We start from the raw sequence: 26,109 nt of genomic DNA, 5'->3' as shown, positions 1-26,109 counted from the left end.
ATTTACTATTTCGATGTCATAACTTTTTGTGTCATATTTATACCAAGAAAACCTTAGCGATAGAACAACTGCCATCTCTATTGCTCAACCTGTGAGAAGTAGAGGGGACACTGCCAATTTTCATATTGATTATACAGTGACCAGAACAGCTAAATGTTAATTAGAAATGTTGTTTTATTTGAAATTTAGAACAAAGGTAGCTTGCCCTATCAAACAAGAATTTAGTGAAAAAACTGAACGCAACCAAATTTCAACAAATTTCCTAGCCTTATGCTCACACACCAACTCTGACCTTAGTAAGACATCTACTTTCAAATATTACAACAGCTGTATCTTGCTTTGACTTCCATGAAGTTTTCATGACTTCTATGTGTAAGCAAAGCAAAGTATTTGTCACTTGTTGTAACAACTTTTCCTCCTTTTCTACGTCTGAAGCAAGCAAAGCTTCCACACTCATGCATTTTTGGATTTCACCCAATTCCTTTCTGCTGTTCTGGTCAAAATTTAATTTCTATCTATCTTGCACTTTCTCTGTTACACTGCTTTAGCAACAACAGGGCAGTCCACATGTCCTGATTTGTGTCTTCCTTGTCTAATGGGAAGAAGAGTCCAAGTCAAAGCTATGATTTACCCACATCTTTCTCAGTTTGCTGACTGGATCACACACTGAGAGCTCATAGCCCTGTGTTTGATATGGTGTTTTGGAGCCCCACAGCTCCATATCGATATCCAGAACTGGTCTGCCATACCACAGTCATAGCTTGAAGCATTTCATTTTCTGCCACTGCCATTTTAAAACAACTGATATAACAAATGCCATAGCTGATCACATTCCTAATCTTTATCTATTCGTGCGTCTCCCTCTCTTGCTTAACTCTACCGGTAATGTTTAGTAACCATTGTCTGTAATATTGATGTTCTCCATGCATTGGTAGAATGTTAGGAGTGAGAGAGAAAATTTTCCCTATATACAGTGGAAGAAACAAAGCTGATAATTTTATACAGCATGTTAAAGCACCAAATGGGGTGATATTAGTGCTATGAGCATGTGTGGATGGAGACTTCCTACTGTTCGTTACTCTATTTCTAGTCTAGTATACTTTCACAGAGGCTGCATCTGAGCTGAGTACGTTCTCCGAATAAGCTAAAATTCCAAGTGAAGAAATTAATTATTTTTTTTAAAAGCTGATTCTTACTTTCAGATATTTGAAATCTTGCTTCTAAAATTTCAGCTTCTAAGCTGATATCTATAAGTTGATATCTATATCAATTTAGACACCAGTAACCTCATTTCTCATAGACCGATTTTTGAAAACAGTTTACCTCTTTGGTCACAAAACTTGTGAACTAGTGGCACTACATCAGTGGAAGTCAAATACTAATGAACAAAGTCCTGAGGCTTCAGACAATGAATTAGAGTAGCATCAAAATAGTTTTTAATTTTTGCATCTTAATCTTTTGATTTTCCTTTTTTGCTTTTATAAGTTTGGCTCTGGAATTAGTTCTGCTAATAGTTAGTTCATGAACAAATACACCATCATTTCCATCCTTTGAATTCTTTGGGAAACCATTACATTTTTCAATTTTATGTGAAATACAGTGTGCACATTCATGTGTGAGTATTAATCATCATAAATTCATGTAATGTATTCTGCAGGGTTTATCATAACCTTGCTTTAGCACGGCCACTGGGAAGCAGTTGTGACCAATTCTACCAGGTATATTGCTGTTTTACCATATGACAATGGATCCGCTTCTGTCATGTTCAGAAGCCGTTCAAATAATGATGAACTTTTGTGAATGTGACACCGTTTGGACCTTTAGCCCAAGGTAACCATGGAGGAACCATGCCAAACTCCTCCTGATGGCAGCTTCTCAGAAAGGAGTGTGACCTTTTGCAGCTGGTGGCTGGCTGGGCAACACACCAAAGCACATGTACAATTGTAACGGTGTGCTCCCCGACTTGTTGAACGGGGGTTCTTGCAGGCTTTAAACAAAATATGGTGGTTTCAATTTATACATTCTCAACTTTTTAAGTTTTAATACAAGTTTCCGGTTAAAACTTATGAGAAAATAAAAGGTTATTTTTTTTTTAATGAAAAATTAGACTAAACATTGCCCCTGCCCCCCCGCTTCTGCCAAGGGAAGGAAAAGAAAACCAACTCCAGGTGGAAGACAGCTTTTCCTTTTCCTTGAGCTATTCTATTTTATCAGTTCCATACACCTTTTCAACCTGTTTTCTTTATTGCCTGGCCCTGCACTCACCATCAGGGTTAGTACTTACTCATCACAGTACATAGTATAACTAAGAGTAAAGCACTGCAGGATTTGGCCACTATTCCTGTATTTGATTAATTTTACAACCAAGTCTTGGCTACCAACATGAAGCCCTAAATTCTGAAAACACTTCTGGCGTTGCATTTCTGATGTTCAGTTGAATAGAGTTACCAGGTAAACGTTACCTTAAAATTGATTAAGTTAATGGCAATATTTTGCAATTAACAAAAAAACCCCCAAAACCACACAACCCCCAAACCCAACTCCTGTTGCAAAGACTATTTTAATAAAGGGATTATAAAATACAAAAGAGAGAGAGACAGGTAACCCGAGATGCAATTTTGGAATGCAAACTTTTAGTTCAAATGTGCAAGCTCGAACTTAACAAATGTTTAAAATATTTGAGTTTTTCAAATGGTGCCAAAATAAACCATGTCTTTTCTAAAGACTACATATTTAGCTAGGCACTGGCAATGTAAATCTTTCAACCATTTCAAGTATTTGTTTAAAAGCCTCCCAGAACACGTGTGCTCCCAACAAAACTGAAGAATGAAATGTTTAGACCACTGAAGCTCAACAGCTGACTTATAATCAACCTAATACGAGAACACCACTTTCGTTTTTTGGACCTGTGAATACATTTTATTTACCAATGCATGAGAAGAACAAACAGAGAAAGTCCAGTTCTGCAGACCTGATGTGAAATGGTACAGCGATAAGAGTCAGTACATGTAACGCTGCGATCATAGCAAGCACAGTATCAGAGAAACTGCTGGTCAGTGATTTCATATGCCTCACCATTTATTCTTGCACGGGAGGAAAATCTTCTGGGGTACAAATTAAAGAGAAAAAACCCAACAAACCTAACAGCCTTCAACTGGAATTATTCGAAATGAAGAAATTAAAGGCACAGAGAAATCCTGACATTTAGATAGCAAGTGCATTTGTGTACGTGGATTAAAGACGTTACAAATTTTGATCACCTGATAAGAATATTTATAAAGCCATTTAATTTGAAAATTAAGGTATCTTGTAAAACGTCCTGTGATTTGGAATAAATAAATAAATAAATGCGCCTGTGAAAACATATTGACATTACTAAACTATTTCAATATGATGGCTTATTTATAAAAGCAGTTTTAATATTCCCCTACATTAATGATTAACTAACGAATCTTACTTTCTTGTGAATATATTTAAAGAGGAATCAAACCAACTTCATCTACAGGATTCCACAAGACTGAGCTGGCTCTGAACTTTTCAAATATCAGCAGTTTTCCCAACACTAGTACAGAAAACCGTGCTACCAATTTTGGGCTGTGGGCTGAATGAAAAACAGTACTAAATGACTAAAGGTCCACGGTTCTTCTCTGTTAAAGTTGATTTGTCACAATATTGTTAATTAGTGAGGGCTTAGGGAAGGCTTACTATGAATATAATTACAGTGCTGAAAAGCATTAATAACGCTCTTATCCCGAGCCAACATGATGCTATTTACATATTTTACCCTGGCATATACCAGAAATGGCTCCCAATGCATAACGTGCTGCAGGATCATCAAGAGAAACACACAAAATCTCACAGGGGAAGGACGTTTCTGAGGATCTCAGTGCTCTTCAAGACAGCAGGGACACTGATCTGACCAGTAATTACGACTGTCACCATAAGCATTGCCTATGGTGAGCCACCTTTCATCGTGAACTGCTGTTCCATCGGGAGGGAAATGAATTGCTACTCCTGGTACATAATCTGATGCAATCTCATCCTTCTCTCATAAATCAGGACAGAAGTGACAATTGCATTTGTCTGCTATATAGGGCAGGCTTCTTTTCACCTTCAGAGCTCTGCGTGGACATCAATCAGTTCTCAATGAATAAACTATATGATAAAAGCCAGTTAACCCTTGTTATCATTATCGCCTATTTCTACATGCCAGACCAGAATTCCTGTGCTCGTTACACTGAAAGGCAAAACTCAGACTGAGTTCAATGGGGCCAGAAATTCACCTGAAGGCACTAAAGGCTGGGCCTGCTTTACTGGACCTGTGTGACTTTTGCTGTTCACTTCAGCTGGTGAAGAAGCGAAAGTGTTTTGACGTTAGCCACACAGATGCTTTTGCAAACTCCCCCGAGGAGCCTAGGCACCTCTTCAGGGGCTGCATACCTTTTATGACTGTCACTAAGGGATTTGCCAAAGACCACACACCAGGTTGTTAGCAAGGAAGAGTGAGAACCCAACCGTTTCCAAATCTTCGCCTCTCAGCACAGTAAATTTCCCAAGGTCCTTTTCAAAGAAGACAAACATTTCTAGCTGAATTTTAAAAATCAACACCTAATTTAATTATGATTCAAAGTCATTTATCTACAGGATGATAAAAACCCCTAACTAAAAAGCTCACTGAATTTCAGGTTACTTGGTACAAGTTATAAGACAGAGTCAGGAAATATTTCTTCGCTTAGGTACAATGTGTCAAAAGGAAAATTATGTAGCAAAATTATCACCTAATTTTACCGAATTGAGTATTACCCACAACCAGATGTATCTGACACTAAGCCTGCTGGACTGCTTTTGTCTGGCCGATCCTACTTTCCTAAACAAAGCCAGCTGACACAAGAGGATGGAGGTCAAACAGTCTTGCTGTTGAAGCCTGCACTCACAAGATCATTCGCTCAGAGGCGGAACGACTTGGGGCAAGGTGAGGACTTCTCGATGCTCCTAGGGGAAGGAGGAACTTAGCACATTCATGCATGGAAAACAAGCTCTGATTTAGTAAACTTGCATTTCCAAAGTAGCAAACAAGCTTCCTCATCAAAGCTGCCAAGGAGTAAGAGGGAAGGTCTTTACATGGAAAAATAAGTAGTTAAAAGTTAGATTAAAACAATGGGTAAGAATAAATGTATCATTTTCACAGTGAAGGAAAGTTACCTTATTGTCCTACAGGCATCTTTGCCCCAGGTCTTTGCCCATGTTGTTTCAACTAAGAAATCACCTTGAAAAGGGGGTTAATTTGGAGATGGTGATATGAAATATCACCATATTCAGCATGGAGATGCTGATGATACTATGTTACTGTGAGTAGTAAAGATGAGCTGTGAGAAGAGATGGAATAGGAGCTCATGGTCACCAGGGAATGCACACTAAAGAAACAGATGACATTCAGTACCCATCAATGCAAAGTTATGCTTTCAGAAAGCAGTTCTGTCTTCATACACCCTATGATGAACTCTGAGCTGAATATTGTAACTGAGGAATGAGATCTAGAGTTGTTGTTACTATTACAGAAATATTAATTCCAAGAAATCATCTGTCATAAAGCAAATCCAATGCTAAAAATGATTACAAATAGCGTAGAGAATAAAACAGACAACATCATTATGACAACTGTTAAAGTCACAGTTTGTCCGTATCTTGAATACCAGGCACAAATCTGGTTGTATCTCAGTAAAAACACTGCAGAACTAGAAAAGAAATAGATTAGCATGACAAGGCCAATTAAAAACACGAGACAGCTTCTTTACAAGATACTAGGGGTTCTTTCTAGAAAAGAGATGGTGGAGGAAGGATGCCAAATACGTAAAATCACAAGGGACATGGAAACAATATGAACAGGGAATGGTTGTTCACCGTTTCTCTAATACAAAAACTAGGTGATAGCAAATGAATAGAGCTGGTTCATAACAAAGAAAAGGAAATATTTCTTCACTCAATGCATCATTAACTGTGTAAGTCCTCGTGGCAGGAACAAGTAGATACTAAAAGTTTAAATGGATTCAAAAACAGGTCATGAAAAAATGCTGCTAAATACAGATACCACCTCTGGCTCGGAAAACCCCTAAATAACAAATTGCTGGGAGACCATTAGGGAGAAAGGTCACTAGTGCTGGCCTGACTTTATACCCTTTCCTAGGCATCTTCTACTGGTTATTGCCAAAGGCAGTCTTTGGACTAGTTGGACCTTTGGTCTAGCACAGTACGGTAGTCCTTACATTTTTATCTTTATTCCTTCCTCACCACTTCCTTAGAGCAGAAATGGTTCAACAGCACTGACAGCTCAGGAGATCTTGTCTTTCACTTAGTGCACTAAAGCTCAATGAGGACAGTAGGGAAAAGAGCAGTTGAGTCGCCCAAGTGCTGGACAGCAGTGCAAAGGGAAATGGTGAAGGGGCTGGGAGCTGGGGGGTGACAGTCCTCTCGTCTGAAGTATTAAACTTTCTTCCCATTGAGTAAGTGTGGGGGAGAGACTCCAGACTCACTGGCTATCTTAGGATCAACCAAAGGTCAAAAAGGAGCACTTCAGAAGTTTCTAGAAGTGACTTGGGTAAATTTGGCTTGGAGGAATGCTACTCATCTCCCTGCAAGGGGTTAGGTTTGGTCTACTGAAACTAGAAGGAGCTTAGGTCTGCAGATGATGAAGGTTTAACATGGTTAAACCTTCTTGAAAGGTTTAAAACTAGCTTGAAAGGAAAAACAGGCATTGAAATGTCTCCCCCTATCTAAAATTAAAATTTCATTTTCTTCAGCTAGACTGCTCTATCATGACATCTATACAAGCAAACGTTAAGAGGGAAGACAGCATAACAACATTAAACACAAAGCAGAGTAGGCAAGCGGAAGCCTTAGGAGCTACAGCCACCCTGCCTGAGCTGGCTGGTCCTGGGAGTAGCTTAAAGCTACCGTGCTCCTGAGATTCATTACTGAATTTGGGCTGCTTAGAGATTACAGCTGCCTTCTTGAGCAGGTTTATACGAGTGCCGACCTGACCTTTCTGCTCACCTTTGGTCATGTAAGAAAGACATACCAAATACAGGGAGATGTTTGGGTCACAAATGTAACTCTAGGTCCGACTCTCCTGTATCTGTACAGTCTACAAATTTTCCTCCTCACCCCTCAATTTCTCCCCTCCCTGTAGGAGTCTATTGAGCCTTTGAGTTCAGTCCCAGGGCACCTCAGGAGTACACAAAGCAGAGGGTTGGCAGTCTGGCCTCAAGCCTAACCTGGATGGTACTCCTGCACTGCAGAGCAATCAGAGGTCTAGAAGAAGCAGGCAAAAAGTCTTGTAGGAAAGGGGTGAGTGACTCACCTTACACTGAAAAGGCGAATTTTGACTCTATAAGGTGGTTTCTGAATATTTGAGAGATTTTCTCTCATAGGAAAGGACAGAGGAGTGACTAAAAACAATACAGGAAACCTTCACCACTGTCTGAGATACTGTACAATGTCACAAGGCTTTCATGTTGCAATTTAGGAAGCTGTACCTCCAGTAAAATCTAACTGTACATTTCTTTTTTAATGTACACTGAAAATGCCTATTTTAGTTGAATAGGCAGTAGCTATTCAACTGTTGTATAACGCTCTACATGTATCTTTCCCTTAGATGTAGCCACAGTCACTAGCTGCAATTCAATGGGCTATGAGTAAGGAGGAAAAAATCTCCACTATACTAGCCAGAGATATTTCTTGAATGTGAACCTACTTTATCAATTAATATATTTAACATACAAATACTGGACTGTTTGCAGTCTCACAAATAATGTAAGGGATTTAAATTTTGAAACTGCTTTGCAGGATTTTGCACCTGAAGCCTGTAGTATTTGAAAACATGATCAAGCTGTGCCTTGCAGCAGACTATAGTCTAGTAACACCGAGAGGACAGACTGTTAAAATAAGCATCTACATCATTTTTCACAGTACACAGTGCCACAATGCATCTGCTTAAGAACAAATATATGTTTGCAGTGAAACATTTCAACAAATCACAGAACTCAGCAGCAAAGTAGTTAAACATTTATGATTTGATTTTATCTCAGCTTGGAATGTCGCTGGAGTGTCCCACTTCTAACAACTGTTTGCTAAGTTAAGGCTTTAGTGTTTACACAGTGCTGAATGAAGCAGCCTGGTCACCAGATGTGAATGCTTCCTTAGACTAGAGCTTTCAATCAGATCACGGTCCTAATGGTCCCTGCTCCAACCTTCTTCCTCAGGACGTCCACCAGCCTTTCCAACCTGAGAGGGGGCAGGGGAGAGGGAGAGGAGAGAAAAAAAAAAGGAAGCTAACGTTAGGAATGTTCTGGCTGAAAGAGACAGTGTTTGCACTGAACCAAGCTGTCCTGGTGGTGGTCACGCTCAGAAACAAAGCACTACTGTAAAAGACAGACATTAAGGGAAAATGCAGACAACTTACAGAAAACTTTTTAACCTACAACCCAACCCATTTGCAGTCAGTGACATATATCAACTCACTTTTCTTTTGTAGTATATGAGTATCTGAGGTCCCCGTAAGGCATTAGCACAAAACCCTGTGCAGCAATCCTGTGGCACATATACACTGCGGTGTAAGCAGGACATTCAATTCTTGCACTTTTTAAAATATTAGTGGTCCATGGCTCTTGTTAAATGTAACATTTAACTGTTGTTTCCCCTTAAAAAATACCCTGCCCGTTATCCAACAGATACTTTTATTGTCCAGTTTATAAATTTATGCCTAAACCCCCATGTGTTTTATGTAAAAAACTTTTTAAAAATACTCAACAAGCCAAGTTTCTGAGGATGTGGACGATGATATTTTCAAGGTGGCCCATATGATTATTATGTCGACACAACTACAGAAAAATTAACAGTCTAAAGAAGTGGGACAGAGAGCCACCTAATCCTCTCTTAGTTTTAAGGCACAGGTTATAAGCATGTCCAGCATCTCACTGGCTTAATTTGTTCTTTCCTTTTGTTAAAGTATGTAGGCAAATGCAAAGGGCTAAGTTTGTTCAGGGTTTTCCATTTGCACGCATTTATCTTCAGCACTCCAGTAATCATGCATTCAAGCTATTTCTCCAATTTATCTGTACTTTATGGAATCCTTCAATGAAAGCTCTCCCACAAATAAACTAACTATATAAAAGCAGACTACTACTGTGTGTAGTAGAACACTTTTAGAGCCATGTCCAGCATATTATACACACAACTTCCGTAACGGATAAAAAGAGTTGCAGGTTCAAATAGCTGTATTCACTGTTGCAAAGTTGATCATTTTTTCTTATCTGAAAAGACAGGGTTTTTTTTTAATATATTATACAACATGAGCAATGCAGATAGGAAATAAAAATAACACAGCTTTATCAAAACTGCAAAATTCATTTTACCTCATGGATGCATTAGGAACTTCAGTGCAGGAAAACTAGTTAACACGTCTTGGATTTATTGCCACAAGTCATGACTAACGCACATGGTACGTATTGAAAGACTCCTGTTTTCCAGGAACCACCAAGCACCATGAAGCTACACCTTTCATTGTACTCACCAGGTGACTTAATTCCTGAAATGAGATTAAGAATTCACCACCCTAATGTAATTATCAGACACCAGGAAATGTATGTGGAAAGTTCAGCTGTCTCTAGCTGTTGCACAGGGACTCTAAAGCAGTGAAAGCACAGGTGAAAAACTACTGCTTAGCTACTCCTCTCCCTTCAGTTTTCCATGTATCGCTTTTCCTTTTTAACCAAAACTAGTGCATTTTTCCTGTTTTTGTAACATACATCTACTGCACTTCTTCGTCTTTATGGAGGCAGCACCCACACAGTCAAAACTCAGTGCAGTCAGTCCATGCAAGTATAAAGTCAGAGCTTTCACAAGGTATTTGCCCCTGAAAGTTTTCTCACAGTGGATAAATCAATGGTTTCTGGGTTCTAAGGGTTTTAACTCAGCTACTGATAGGTCATAGTTTCCTCAGCCTCTCTTTCCGAGAAGTTTCCCTGTTAAATCAGTTAGTCCCTGTGCAATTTCAGAAAGCAATGGCAGATCAGTCCTCACTTTTAACAGCATGTATGTTCAGAAGCATTGCAGTTTTCTCAGCCACTTTAACTATCACTGGAGGTCTCTTTCTCTCTCACACTAGCACTCTCTCTAATGTGCTTCAGAGACATAAAGCACAGGAGAAACATTTCAAACTGTCTGGACAAACAGAAGGTTTGGGCTGCAAATTGTTTTCTGGGAGACAGCAGAAAAGTAGTAAAAAATACTAGTAAAAAATAGCTTATTTAAATCACTGTTCAGCTAAAAAGAAATACTACGTGGCTTATACAAGTAGGGGAAAAATGACTTCAAGAATTGAGGTTTCATTTGGGGAGACACAGGTTGGAGGTCACTGCTTACACACTGTCCTGCAATCGGGCTTAGATGTGCACCACTCTGTGACCAAGCAATGACACTGCACACCAGAGCAGACAAGTTAGCGAAGAGCTTCCCATGTTTGAAGAGAAATACCACTGGGATGAAAGTAGCTGTCTTCTGTTTAACCTTGAAACTGTCAGGCTTCATTGAAAATAATGAGGCTTAACAATCATAGCTTCTGCTTTTCAAATGAATGATGACTGAAATCATCAAAATGAGGTATCCCGCACCAAATACAAACTGTGCAGGGCTTATTTGCCTTTTGTTTCAGCCATGTGTGGATTTGCAAATTTATTTATTCTTTATTAGAAGAAAGAAAAAAAAAAGCTGCAGAGGATTAAGAAACCATACCTTTGAAAGAGATTTAAACAATAATGTAAAAGAGAAACTGTAACAGCTATTTATAAGATAAAATAACAGAGGGCAAAATTCACCCCTACACAGACACAAGACCCAATATACCACTGAAATCCCACTTAAGCCTACAAAATAATGCTATGGGCTGAATCAGTGGTTAATAACTCTTGATACAGGCCTCAGGGGGCTTTTCGGAACGATAATCCTGGACTCTTTGTTCGCCAAGGGCCCAACTCTGCCATCCCGACTCACACTAGGCAACATTTTTCTTTGTGAGTAATAAAAGGCAGCTAACAAGGCCGTTCGTGTCAATGAGGTACTACCTGCAAGGGGCGAGGGTGGCAGAATCACCCCTTGTCAATAAGGCTCTGTACCCAGCCTGGCGGGATGCTGCAGGCAGCTCCTTTTGGAGGCTGAGCATTTTTATCTGCGGTAAACTGAAGGAATAGTGTTATACCTCAAGATCAAAGGTAACTTAAATATCTAAACAGACGAATGGGAGGTGGTGGGAACTACCCTAAAAGTCTCAAATACTCTGTTTGCAGAGTTTTATTCAAAATACGGAAGACACTGACCTGAAGAAAGCAACTTTCATTACTTTGTGCAATCATGATGTATCTGCCAATATAATCTCACCGTATTTTACTTAACTGAAAGCAATACTGACTATGTTTGACCATGTACTAAGACACAGATTTAACAAATGACATTTGTCTTTTTGCTTGTAAAGGAAACAGTCCTCATAGTATAAATTAAATGTACAATATGACACTGTCTTCTCCTGAGATGTAAGAAAGAATCTCACTGAATCTGCATTTCATGAAGCAACCAAACATGTCATTCAAGAAGAAAGTATTTCAGCTGGTGTTTTAGGTCAGACAGAAGAATGATATGGTGGGCAACTCAGCTGCAGTGCTGAAGGTCCAAATGTGCAAGGACAGACAGACATGTTTAGGAATGTTCAACAAAGCCTCTTAAGGTCTCACTCCTCACTCTCACAGATTTCAATTTCTTGCTTAGAGATTTTGGAAAATCCCAGTAGGTGACCTTCGCTACTTCTTGGTACTTAAATAATTCTAGAAAATCTGTCCCTTAACAAATAAATTCTCTCAGCAAATGCCACTTCAGCATTCTCTACACAATTACTGTATGTGTGCATGCAAAATGAGTACAAAATGGCATATAAAATACAGGAACAAACTATGTATTCAGATGGATAGGTACAACTTTGGTTTTATTTATACTGACTTGCACACACCCAAAGTAAAAAAAGTCCTGTGTTTTTCGGGATAGATAGAATTTGCATCCATGAAAAGCACAAAGATGATAACTAGAAATATTCTTTACCTACACTACCTACTTCTTTAAAGCTCATCTCAGTGCTTCCATGAAACGGAAAAATAAAAAAACCCCCACAAATTAGGAAAGGGACATCAGGTCCATCATTATTTTTAAGTTAGCAAAAGACGTATCATTGTGAAGAGTCTTGAATTGCAGTGGCTTGATTCTTCCTCAATACAAATTTGGAATAAATCAGGTGAATCTGTGTTTTAATACAGAAATAAAAATACCTCCTTGAGGGGCTTGATGCTATGGTATTACCAGTTCGAATACGTACTTCTAAAAGCGTTACTAAGCTTTAAGAAGGTCCTCATCTTCAGAGGAATGCTACCTAAACAAGAACGTTGCTAGGTGTGTCTTCCCCAACACAAATTCTCAACCATTCTCAACTCCCCTTCCAGTGATTTCAAATTGTCTTCTCTTATCACCTATGCATACATCTGACAAAATGCCTGTATGGAATGCATGTTGTTATACGGAGTGTTCTGATGTAGCTCCTGAACTGTCTGACAATCTGCTTGATTTTTAGCAAAGCCTTACAGAGCTTTACTCCCTTGAGTATAAATCATTTTGGTTTTAGAATCAGTCTCCATAAAGCAGACTTAAAATCCTTACTGACAGAGAAGTTTGTTCCAGGAGCCCAGAAGCTGTACGTATAATTTTGCAATAGTATAGTTGCAAAAATGTTATGTACCGGTCTCTAGTGCTGACTCTTATGCGCATTTTTGGCTTGCTCTACTCTTTCACGTATTCTGCTGAAGAAGTCTAGCTCTACACTGCAGCTTGGGATCAGTAAAAACTCTGCAACTGCATAAATCCACATAGATCAGTACATCCTCCCACACTGCTCCATCTCTGGCCAAAGGAACTCATCCCAAAGGAGAGCAGTGGCCTTTATCCACAAGTTCTGAATATGACAGAGTTATACAGTCACAGAGTAATCTTCCATGGCATCATGCCCCAGAAATAGTCAAAATGGATACCCAACTGATAGAAAAGGGCATCCTTCAAGTAGCCTATGTCCTAATCTGCAAAGCAATATATAGACTAGCAGAAAACAATAGCTTCTACCTGCAGATGGAGGAGTTAAGCGATAAAAACAAAACCCTCCTGGATTTTGAAATGCTATATAAAGGTTTATAAACCTAAACTATAACCCTTGGTTATCTTTCCAGTAGATAAGATTAGGCTCAGGCTATGAAGATGGCCTTACTTCCGTGATTTCTGGCTTCTTGTGGAATGTGTTTTGCTAACACTAATTCCCTTTAGAAACCAAGCATTTGAAAATATATTAGGTAAATAAAATGCATCGGACAAAAGCATTACACGCAGTTTAGCAGTAGAGCTCAGTGAATAACTGGCTGTTCGGTGAGTGGTCATACAAACAAATTCACTTAATTTCATCTCAGAATACAAAAATCCTTTCCTTTCCTTTCCTTTCCTTTTCCTCTCCTTTCCTTCAGTCTTCCTCTTGGATATATTTCATCAAATCCTAAATGGAGTACTTGTTTTCAGGCATTTTCTGTAAAAGTCAAGGAAACAAATGACACAGAGAAGAGAGGCTGCCGTGATACTAGTCTCGCCCAGAAACCGGTCACTTGGATAGGATCATTTACTCAAGAGGCTGGAGGAAACTGGTTCAGCTCTATTATCTGTACGGGGGAACTGGACTCCGGCTGCTTCCTTCTCAAGGGAGCAGCACTGCGCTAACACTGGGTGCTGGGGTGGCTTGTTCTCAGTTTCAAATGTTGAGACTGGTCCGACTGAATAAAATGCTTAAATATTCACTGGATAAGAGCCTGGAATGTAAGGGTATGACCTCGCAGTGAGTGGACTATCTACCACGCTACAGAGGCATTGCCCTCTTACCTCTGGGTGGTTCAGTGAATCTTTAATTACTCTTATTCTTCAATTCAGGTATTATTTTTGCCACCTCAAAAGCCTGCCTTTTGAACAATAATAATTTTTGATCGACTCACTAAAAAACATTGCCAGTTGCATTTAACGGTCATACACCAGTCTGTAACAATTCCTTCATAAATCATCACAATGGTAAAGACTACACGTGGTTCAGATGCACCAGGCTGCCTCTCTCTGCTTAACAAATTCCCTCTGCATCTTTTGGATTGGAGACTGGGCGTCTTTCTAAACGATACGCTGGAGTTCAGCAGTGGTTTTGAACCTGATGCAGGAATTACTGAGTAAAATTCGGTGCCCTGTGTTAGACAGGTGGCTGGACTGACCGGTATTAATGGTCCTTTCTGGTCTTAAAACACAAGTCTTAGAGACTGATTTAGCAGCATCAGTGAGCTCTAAACTGTGGTAGACCACAGTGTTGAATCTAATCACTCCAGGCACCGCCACCAATTCCTGCCTGCCCAACACTGTTTGTAACGTCACTCCAGAAAGTATGTTCCATTAAACTTACAGGCCTTAAATTTGGCAGGGCAAACCATTCTGCCTCTGAAAAGCACTGTCACAAAACAAGCATTCCTATTAAATCCCTTTCAGCGTCTTCTCAACCCAAAAGAGTAATTCTGTATATGATTAAACTTAGAAGTAAATACAGCCAGTTGGGCTCCTGACAGCAGACGTATTTCAAAATAAACCTGGCTTACACAGGCCTTGGCTAAAATATTAAGCCTTTATCTGTGGTCCACAATAACTAATCTTGTCAAATTGTTTGCTCTCTACCTTCTGTTTGGAAGATCATGAGCTAGCTCACCATTACTATTCACCTTGTGCCACCACTAGCAGCAGGAAAAGTGAGCGGTAAACACAGTTGGTCTATTTTGACAGCATTTCACCCTACTTTGCATTGATGTAGATTGCTACACAGTACAGGATAATACAGAATCAGGACTTTGCACCTATGCTGGATTTAATGCCACCTCGTGAAAGGTATTGCTCCTTTGCTTTCAAATGCTTTCTCAGGACCACATATACTGATTGCCTAAAATAAATGAGCTTATGAGAAAGAAAAATAAACCCTGAAACCACTATGCTATAACTTCATCTGTGTTTCAGTAAATTGAGATCTACAACATGCTTATCATTTAGACCAGGCAGAGACTCTTACTATTGGACGGACCATTCATATCTGAGCATGGGACTGATATGAAAGAGCTAAAAAATTAACAGTAATTGAAATAGAGGATATATTGGCATATGATGGCCAAATGATACCGACCGGATTATTTAATCAGATCACAGAATTCCACCTAATTACTCCAGCTTGAGGCTAACAGTTTATATGCAAATTTTATGCAGTTTACTACTTCTATTTGTGCAAGAAAAACCTTTTATATACCTCCTTACATAAGCCTGAATTACTTTTAGCACTGACAGTAACTGTTTCCACTCATTTGGGGTCACAGCTGGTCTCTTTTTTAGGTGAAATCTTGACATCGAAGCCTACTCCTTACAGTGACAGCATTTCCACAAACTTTGTGCTGATATGAATAGGCAAGGGTCTCCCGGATTTTCTTGCCAAATACTTCCTGGAAGTCTCTGTCATCTGCTCAGGAAAAGCTAGCAGTTTTACCTTACGCTAATATATCTTCCCTATAGAAAGTATTTTGTCACAGTATTTATTCATTTGAAGAGGGCAAAATATTACTTCCTATCAACTCCTGATGAACACTAGTCCTGCCCGTTGGTAATGATGTTTGGTATCATTAGAACGCCATGAATCACAGGCAAGCTTATTCTGTCTCTGAACTGTTTCCCACCTTCTTCTTGAGAGCAATACTACCTCAGAAAAGCAAATATTCTTTGCTTTGAATGCTCATAACATGGAGGGATGGTCAGAACTTTTATGTAAAGTGTTCAAAAGGCAGACATCAGGTCTATTTTGCATTATGTGTATACTGCAAGGGGCAAAACAGGGTGCAGGGAAGTGAAATGACTTGCTGAAGCTCAACCAATCAAGAAAACTGAAAAGACCCACAAACTTTTTGTCATGTTTAATTTTACGTATAAGTAGTCTTGAGCTGGACTGGGTTCCTCATGCGCACAAAAAAAAAAGTGTAGGCATAAATACCTGCAGAATTATAGCCTAAAACTGTTGGATACAGAGCCCATCTCTCAGCTTCTCAATCCGTGCTCTGGACCATGTCAACTGGTAACAACTAGCCAGTTCTCTTATTCTATATCCAGCTGAGATGTATTTCAGGAGATGGAAAAAGGAGCTACTTTTTAGAGGATTTTGTTTTATTCTAAATCCCTCTTCAGGAATATTTAAAAGCAATGTCAAAAATACATTATCTAAAACAAGTATTATTTCAAACCTGCCCAAAAGAAACAGTTAGACAGGATTCCTCATAAAATGCAGGACCAGCAGATTGATATGCATTTAAGGATCTGTAGAGAATGGGGTTACTAAGAGACTCTAAACTTTAAAAGTATCAGTCTGAAACCACCGCATTACACCTTTCTGCATGTTTCAAACAAGCCTTCCTTGTAAGGCCAGGTCTGAACCTCTCAGCTGCCTATTCCAAGCCAGTTCCACCCCTTTTGGGCATGTTCTGGTCAAGTCTTGTTTACAATGAGTTTGTAAAATCGCAAATACTGAGGTACTACTCAGGCTGTTTCCCAAGTACATCCCATCAAAGCACAACTTTGGCAGACTCCTCTTGATATCATAAACAATAAAGACAACATGAGCTTTTTTCTTGATTCCACAAGTATTTTACAAAACCTGATGCAGACTTGCTGGCTCTAGACAGCTCCCACCCTCCTGACCAAGAGTAATCTGGAGCTTGCGGAGAGAAAATTCCTTCCTATAAACCACCATCAAATCCCTCCACTTTACATTAAAAATAATCGTTTTTACATACGTTTGATGTATTTCAATAGATTTGCCTTCCTGGCATAACTGATGGGATATGGCCCAAGCTGGAACGGCTTCTACGATATCACTGAGAGATCAAGTAACAATGGAAATGGGTTTGGGTGTAAGAGGAAAGTATTTAATTAAGCTCCCACTTGTGAAAAGTCCTTCGTAACGGGCTCAGACTGGTAGGTGAACTCCCCCCCCCCTCTGGTGTGATCCAGTGGTGCCCACAGACTTCTGGTTTCAGGGCGACTCACACTTAGTCATGCTTCTGAAAAGTATTTCTAGAAAAAATAAGAGCAGTCTTCCCTCAGTAGTAGACTAACAAAAAATCCATGGGTGAAACATCCTCTCCTCCTCTTAATGTTTGCAATATATTATAGCTAGATGTTATGAGCATGAAGCTTGTCTATTACGGTGATGTTGCAACGGGGTCCCCTATGCAGGGATAAAACCAGAAAAGATGCCTAACTGTGCATTTACATACAAAAAATGGGCTTTTAAAATACCAGTTGAGACTTAGCATCACAGACCAACGTGTCTTCTACACATGCGTAGTGCTCCTTAAAATACTTCATAGGCTTTTTACTAAGTCATCAGCCATTTAAGGCCATTAAGGTAAAAACAAGCCTTCCCACTTCTAAGCTTCAGTAACCTTTTTCCAGTAGCCGGCAGACAGACTGTCTCCAACTGTCCTCTGCACCATTCGAGCAAGACAATTCACATGACATTTTTTTTTCCACTGGCCTTCTGGGCCTATTTTGCTCCATGTTCCTGCCATCCAACTGGGAATGAGCTTCTCCTCCTGCTCCTGGGAGGTGAGCAAATTCCCAAGCAAGGCTGACACAGGACAGAAGCAGTGGACCTTCAGCTCATTTTGAGGACAGCTTTAATTCTTCTGAACTAGTGAGCTTGCAGGCTCTGGGCTTGATGGCAATTCTGCCTGGCTGACGTAAATGGGACTGATTGTAGGAGAAAAACCTTTTAATCTCTACTAATGAAAGCATAAATATCTGGCTTTACATCAAGATTCATGAAATTCTTCAAAAGCATAGAGCATTTTCTCAGTGTTTAAAATCGGAGATCTGTGAAACATCTTTTGTGTTGAGTTCACCACTTAGGATATCCCTTTTATCAGATGTAGATGTTCATCTGTTACATCCTTCAAATAATTTATATGATTATCTTTCCAAATAAAAGATTGAGGTGATAGAGATGGGTATATTATGAGGCACAGAATAAAGTGCTAAATATAGTAATTTTATTATACGTCTCCAATACCTGCAATGTCTTCCACTCAAAGGCTGAATTCTGATACTTTCTATGGGCAAAAATTTGATAATCTGAAGGCGAAATGATAAATTTGGTCCTAAAGATTTACGCCTTCCAACAACTCAGTGTTTAGATCTATATATCCTTATACCCACATCACATACAGCAAAAATGTAGAACGGGAAAGCAACTTGCCAATAAAATAGTGGCAATGATGGGGTTAAAGCTGTTGTTAGCTCTCATACCTATAAACACAATTGATGCTGCCTTTCTACAAAATATTGTTTAAAAAATTAAAAGCCTTACAGAAAAATCTGGCTATTAATTAATGAGTCAGTATTAGATTAGAAACATGAACTGTAATTTTTTCCTTGGAGAACTAGCCCCTGCTTCAGTAAAGGTACACTTAATTTTAAGCAGTGGAAAAATTTAAATGATTTCAAGTTTGCTTAAAATTAAATGCCTTGCTGGCCTAGTCAGTTATTTCTATTTGTTGCTGTAAAGAACTGTTCCAGCAATTCTCTAAAAGATACGTAATTCAGAAGCTTCAGAAAGTCTGGGGTTTCTTGTTGAGCTTCTGCGCATACATTTACAGTATTCAATCTTTTGCATATGTTAAGAAACAGTATGAGTATTAACAGAAAGAACCGCAAATTTATTTTTATTCCTTCAGCCAAGCCACAAATAAATGACTCTTGCAAACAAACCAAATACTATTTAGTAACGGCAATGTAAATGCCATGGACTTATTTTATTTGGATATAAAACATTAAAGTAAATTATTATCTGCTGTGACACTCGTTTTATTGTCTTGGAAAAAAAAGCAAGTCAGAAAAAGTTTTCTTGCTTTTCTTCAAGGAGCACTCAATCTACTTTTCAAAGTTATTTAATAATTTGTCATAGAATGGTTAACTATAAGCTTACAAATACTGTGTCAGCACGCTTCTTCCTATTGGGCAAACAACTTCAAAATCTAATTTGTTTGTGTTATTGGTCTTACTAAATATTAGTCTTTGCAAGTCTGGTTTACACCATTGATGTTAACTATGCCAACATTCTGATTTTGTTCTGAAGTATTCCACAACAAGCTGATATTATACAATACAAGCCCAAGAGCTAGCCGATCCAGTTTACTGAGTATACTTAGTGTATTTTGCTACTGATAAATCAATAAAACCATGTTGTAATCTACAAACTTCCATCTCTGTGAAGCAGCTATAAGCAAACTGTAAATGAACACACAGGTCAAAAACTGGGATGCTGTGATTATGTTGACTCTGAAAACATTTGACTTTCATAGAATACATTTTAGTGTTTGAGAGAACGAAGTTTCAGCACTGCTTATATTTTCGTGAAAGGCTGAGATGATAAATATTCAAATGATGATAAATATTTGTGTTTATATTGTAACTACCCATACTTTAAGAAAACAATATCTGCACTGCAATCCACAATTTACAGAGGTTAAGTAAATGTAAACCATAGCTACACAAAGAAAATAAATACTTGACTTAGACTGTATGCTCAGTTTTGCATTCTTCATCCATGTAAAACTCCCTGCAGTCAATGGATATCTCGGGTGTGCAAGGAATGCAGGAAAGGCTTACCTGTCATTCCCTTTGGTTGGGATTTTTTGTCTTCATTCTGTTAAGCACACCACTGAACATAATCCTGGCATTGATCATAAACTGTCAGATGCTAAAGGCCTCACTACAATTTATGACAGCCAAAATAGCCATGAGAATGATAGCCCATAATCTGCTCTGGCAATATCACACATTATAACTGTATAAGACTTTTGGTACTGATACCACAAACTGCTCTATTAAGGGCCACCTTCAAATGAAAATGAGACGTCAAAAGATATTATGAATCATTAGTACTACAAAGGGTCTCAGCTGCAGTAATTCTGAACATCACCAGATCTGTCTGTCAGGACTCTGGTATTGAGAATGGGATCTGCAGCTCCATGTGTGCTCTGCACTGGTGCATTCCTCCTCCAGACTGCACAGAGAGCATGGCAGCACCTTGGGATGGGATTTGCAACAACTAGTTTCAGGAGAAGGGTTGGCTCCTAAACTAGCTAAATAGGGTTTTTTGTTCTTTTTTTTTTAAAAATCTCAGGCCCTCAGTTTAAGTGTCTTGCTCCAAGCTGTCCAGAGGTCCTCAAGCTGCCCTTCTCTAAAACTAACCTGAGGCCACTTGTTTCTTTTAAGGTGACAAAGATAACAGCAGTGCTACCACTCCTCCTTTTTAAAACGAGTATAAAAAACTATACTATCAGCTAGAGCTTTCAGCCAAGCTAAGGAAAACTTGGGTTTAACCCATATCTGCCACTTCTCAGGAGAGCTGTACACTCCAGGGCTGAAGAGTCTTCTCTACTTCTCTTTCTGAAGTAATGGATTTCTACAGAAGAAACATCTGAAATGTTATTAGACCTGAAGGTGTGATTCTGTGGGTGGTGACTGAGGGCACTCACCTGGAAAATGGGACATGGGTGTTCGGATACTGGCTGTGTATTTATGTTCAACAGGCATCGGATAAAACTGAGAAAAAGCCCTAAAGGAAAGTGTCAGAACCAGGTCTCACTTCTCAGAGGTGAGTAGCCTACTCACTGCTCTCTGATCCGAGAAGTCCGCATTACTTTCTGCTATGTGGTACTACTTCAAGGCAAGGAATAGAGAGCATCCGGACCAAACCTGAGTGGCTGAAACATCCCTCTGAGATACAGGAGATTTGATACAGGAAATTTGAACCAGGATCTCCTCAGATGGAGGAGGAAACTCAGCTCCATTCTGTCACACCCCAGAGGAGTACCCAAACAACCACTTAGAAAACTGAGGTGGGGGTGCACAGATGCCAAGGAAGATTTTGAACGAAAACATCTGAGGTCACGCTGCTCTGCGCGGATCTCGGTGCAACCAGCGTGCATCACTCTGGTTCAGCACGTGCTTCTCCATTTGGGTCTCCAAGGAATCAGGCAGAAAAGACAAAAAGTCGATTGTATTTTTTCAGTCAGAATTTTTCTGCTTATGCTAACCCAAGTCCTCTCTTCTTTGGGCTGGGAAGTTATCATTATTAGTGGTACTAAGTTATCAGGCACTCCCTCCATCACAGCCTGCAAATTTTACCTGGACTGTAACATGGAGTATGCAATTCAAAAATTGGTAAGTGAAATGTCATCCGATAAAGATAATATATAATCCAATGTGGAAAATACATTTCATTACAGCTTTGCAAAAGTGATATATTTCCTTTTGTACAGCATGAATAGTAAGTTAGCCTTACCAAAGGAAACAGGATCTGCCTAGTGATATAGAAACACGATATACCTACAACAGTGCAGAGAATATGCCACCAGTGACTGACTTTGTTCAGCTCACCTTAGATTTGAATACTAGTTCAATATTTTATTTCCTCCAGACCCAGAAAACTGATTTCACTCTATATGTTGAATTTCTCTGAGGCTGCATATAACCTCACTGGCTTACTCAAGTCTTTTATTACAACAAACAGGTATTTCTACAAGACTCTCTAATTTATCATTTCACCATGCATATTAATGCAGTCTGAGGGGAATTTTTCTGAGAGGAGTCACTGGCGTTAGCACAGAATTCTAAGTATCTAAATAAATTCTGACCCTACTATGTACTGCTTTCAGTTAGATCACACATGACTTTCTTCACACATTTCAATTAGTCTTAATTCCTCACTAAATTCCTAAAGCAGGCTACTTCCAAGCCCGTTGCCCCTAAACCAAATAAATTCACGCTGCCTGTTATTGCTACCCTAGTTAATGGTAATATTTTCATATATGATATGATGTGATTGTTACTAGATTTTGTGTTTTAGACTTTCTCATGTTCCTATTCACGTCTTGCACGCCAAGGAAACTTTGCATCAGCTCTGCTGCACTCTGCAGAATTCTTTGGGATATGCGGTAGTTTTGCGTGTCTGGGAATCTTCCATCTGGCTAGTGTGGGTTTCCTAAACACCATAAAACCCCGCCTGTGGAGACTGTGTATCTCTTATGGGCCCCATGGAGCTTATAATCTGCTTTTAATCATTGCATGAGGCAGCCAACACATTAGTACTCATCAAGCAGTTTTTTCCATGTTGAATCTCCTTTAATAACTTTTGATCCAGTTCTGAAAGTCCAGAACTATTGCTAATCTTCTTTGGTATCTTAGACTGCTACAAGAGTTGTCTTCCTCGGCTCCCCATTTCCTTCCGTACAAACTCTCAAAACCATTGACTTCCGTGGCTTGCTGTAGCAAGTAAAAGATTCTTAGCACTTTGCCCTCACTCGCTTGTATTTTGAATGTACCCACCAGCATCTGTTTGTCAGTAAACTACAGGTCATATCCTTAACTGGGAGAAATGAACGCAACTCAGTGCGACAGAGCTAAGCCAATTTGCTGTAACTAAGAAACTAGCTCTACATCTACATTCTTCAACAAGTCACCAGAACTTACTTTGCATTTGAAAATGCCAGCACCAATTAAATTATCCCCTATCTGATATTAAAAGATTACCAACTATTGAATGCCAGCAGAACTTCACAGCAGCAGGCAGCACAGTGGCTTTCATTAAAAGCAAAATCACTTTTGACATCTGCTAAATTATTTACTGACACAAATCAGTGAAACTATTAGTATCTATGAAGCTGTACTCCTAGCCTCCAGTAGTTAACGTGTTGATCTGACATTCACCAGAATACGGTTTTGTAAGTAATAAAAAAAGCAGTCTAGTTTTAATAGGGAAGTCTGAACATCTAAATGTAACATCTTAATAAAGTAAGACATTAAATTGTATTTATTGTTTTGAAATATGAAAATTAGAGATGTGTCTCTAAAATTTTAAACAAAGCCAGTCGAGTTATCTGACATTTTGTGGTTCCTCCAAAACAAACAGCTTTAAGTCCCGGTGAATGTAAAACTTGTTTCTTTTGTGCAGTGCTTCTGCCTGCAATGTCTAATTAACTAGCTCCATTCTTATCTACAAGGAGTGACTGAAAGCATACAAGCTACAATGTATACTTCAACTAAATATATGTAGGTATGATTTTAAAAGGGAGATAACTAGTTAACAACATTTGCATTTTGCAAAGGGGCTCAATTAGTATAATAATTCAGAAATCTTGCTTTTAGCCTGTTCCCTGCATAGCTGTGTTGTACTGAATACAATCTGTGCACTAAAGATATCATGTTTGCAGTTAAAAATCTCCAGAGACTTTAGACCCATACATAAAGATACTTATTTCACTCTTTTCTGAGACACTGACCTGTATCCTCATTTAAAAATGAACACCACATCTTTATGTTATTAAATCTTTGTTTTCATCTATTAGTATTCACCAAAGTGCCATTTTATACAACCCTGCCCTGAATAGGCAAGGCTGGAGGTAACCATCTGCAGCTTTAGAGTCTGCGTTTGAATTGATGAAAAGAGCTTTGTGTTTTCATTGCCAAGTTTGATTCTTCCAGTCATTAGACATTCCCCTCAGATCGCATCAATGAAGCGGACTCTCTTACACCCATGTGTTAAATTCTCTTCTCCTCATGGTTTCCTTTGCCAGCTATACTCCAGAAAGACTACTGGGTCTTAGCCACATTCTTCTCACAGCTGTGTTAAAAAAGAGCATCAGAGCGTCTTCCCAAAATCCATATGTGTATCTGGTCAGTCCCCTGTCGGAGGGTCACCTCACATTGTGGTGTGATTATTCAAATATTCATTCTTGTTCTTGAACTGCACTGCTCGGATCATTCTGGGAAGGATTAGACCCTCCAGCCAGCACTGGAGAACGTCTTGGACGTTGATGTGAAACACACACAGCTCCGGTACTCGGAAGGCAGATTAGTTTTACTTGCAGAAGAGGGGGACTCTAACCACTTCATAAATGCTTGCTCCTTATTTTTTTCCAGTTTTGTTTTCTTTTCAACTTTGTCGAATGCTGGTAAGAACAGTTTGTTTTTGTTGTGTCATCGATCGACTCACTTATCAGCATCAGCTAAGGAACAAAACTAAGTGAGCGACTACGAAAGCAGAGAAAGCGTGTTCAGAAATGCTGGAGGGTAATCCACGACTACTCAAAAAAAGGGTGTGTTCCAGTAACAATGAAAGTTAGGTGGCCAAAAAATCACACCTTAAGAGGTAAAGCAAATGTTATTAAAGGTAGTATTTCTTTTATGAGAGATAGTAATTTCCTTTGATAAAACTACCTGCTTATTAAGAAGATTGCTTAGTTTTCTTTTGTATTCAATCCACTGAAGTATTTTATACAAATCTGTAACTCTCCTGACTTCCTCCTTAAAAGAAAAAAAACCCAAAATCAAAAAAGAAGGTGTCTTTAATAAGCATGAATAAAGCATCCTTTAATAAGGATGAATGAAGTAAGAATTTCTGTTTTTCATTACATATATTTGCTTTGTTCATAGTAAGAACTACCTCGACAAAGTGCACAAGCAGCATATTTCTCACCATTTATGCTTATTTTCATACCTGTATATATTAGCATCGCACCATTACTTTGTGGATTGGTGTTTACTTTTAGAGGATTACATAGAAATTCTACATGCGCACTCTCCGCTGCCACCTTACACAGCTATGTGAGTGTGCAAGGGTGACTGTGCTCACACTCAGAGAGCTATGCTTTACTGAGCTAGAGTCATTAAATTGTGAGAAAAAATAGAAGCCCTCAGTAGAAAAATTACATTAAAATTCACTCCAGCTGCAAAGCTGTTGCAGAAAAATAGAACATTTCCTGGAAAAAACACATCAAAAGTGGCCTCCACCTTTACTGATAATTGGCTAATATTGATTTGGTGTTACATTATAACCTCCTCTGATCTCACTGACATCGGTAGCCACTCCTCAATCCCAGAGGTTCCAGCAGGAAGGACAGTTTTAAAATGTCTTGCTTCCTCTGCTGGCGGAGGCATTAATTAATTCACAGGCTTTTCCAGCCACCTTCTCCAGGTCAGTCCCATTTCCCTGCTGGGGCTGCACCAGCTGGCTCCTGGCTTCTCTGGCAGGACAAACTTGCAGGGGGCCTGTGGCGCTATGCCAACACTCCTGGTGAATTCTGCGCCGCTGTCCTAATTCTTTGTTTGTAACCATGAATTAGAAACATTAATTAAATATAGAAAATTATAGTCATGGCCATTCTACAGAGTATAGGTTAAAAATATTAAGTATAGCGCAGATCATCATAATTTCCTATTGAATAAATACATACTGCTATGTGTGCGCATACATGTATTTATTTACATACACCACACAGTTAAAACGTGTATTTGCTTTATAAACTAGAATAGTGCTCTCTTAAAAGTCTAATCTGCATCTTGTTAATGTTTCAAAATCAAACCAGATTCAAACAAATTCTGCTAAATCTGTGTGGTCACTCTCTGAGCATCAACATTTTCTGTTTCACACCACAAATCGTCTTCGCAGGCAAGAGCACACAGTTGCAATTTATATCTCACACTGCAGTGAGCCGATGTGAGATGTTCACCCTACTTCAGTATAAACAGAATTTTACTATATCCAAGTTCACTATAAGCAGATTCCAGTATATCCCCCTTCTGGTTCACAGCTGCTGTTCATGTGGGATAAGATCCAGAAATTTTTTAGATGCTTTGTCTCATGACAGAAAGCACAGGAAAACTATTCTGACTTGGATCTCACGTTTAGAAAGCAACAATTGCAGGTGGGTGCAGAAATGGCTGACATGATGGCAATGCCGTGGAGAAATTACATCTCTATTTCAAGCTCTGCATATGATGCTGAATGCAAACACTGAAGTTTTTAAGAATATTAAAAAATTCTTTAGTGTTGCCAGAGGACAGATTAGCAAAGGCATAGTGAAC

General features: G+C 39.1%; 1 protein-coding gene across 3 annotated transcripts in view; it reads right to left on the bottom strand.

Moving 5' to 3' along the window:
* Positions 1-2,891: 2,891 nt before the first annotated feature.
* The window catches only part of MIPOL1 (mirror-image polydactyly 1), a 203,110-nt gene continuing 179,892 nt past the window's right edge, over positions 2,892-26,109 (bottom strand). For all 3 annotated transcript variants that reach the window (XM_076345061.1, XM_076345060.1, XM_076345062.1), the window contains exon 13: positions 2,892-8,280. In XM_076345061.1, the coding sequence (XP_076201176.1) occupies positions 8,214-8,280 (67 nt within the window). In that variant the 3' untranslated portion in view covers positions 2,892-8,213. The remainder of the gene's footprint in view (positions 8,281-26,109) is intronic.

Source organism: Aptenodytes patagonicus, chromosome 7 (genome assembly GCF_965638725.1).
Source record: "Aptenodytes patagonicus chromosome 7, bAptPat1.pri.cur, whole genome shotgun sequence".
In the NCBI taxonomy this organism is placed as follows: domain Eukaryota; kingdom Metazoa; phylum Chordata; class Aves; order Sphenisciformes; family Spheniscidae; genus Aptenodytes; species Aptenodytes patagonicus.
Note: the sequence above shows the minus strand (reverse complement) of the source record. Positions and strands in the feature narration are given on the sequence as shown.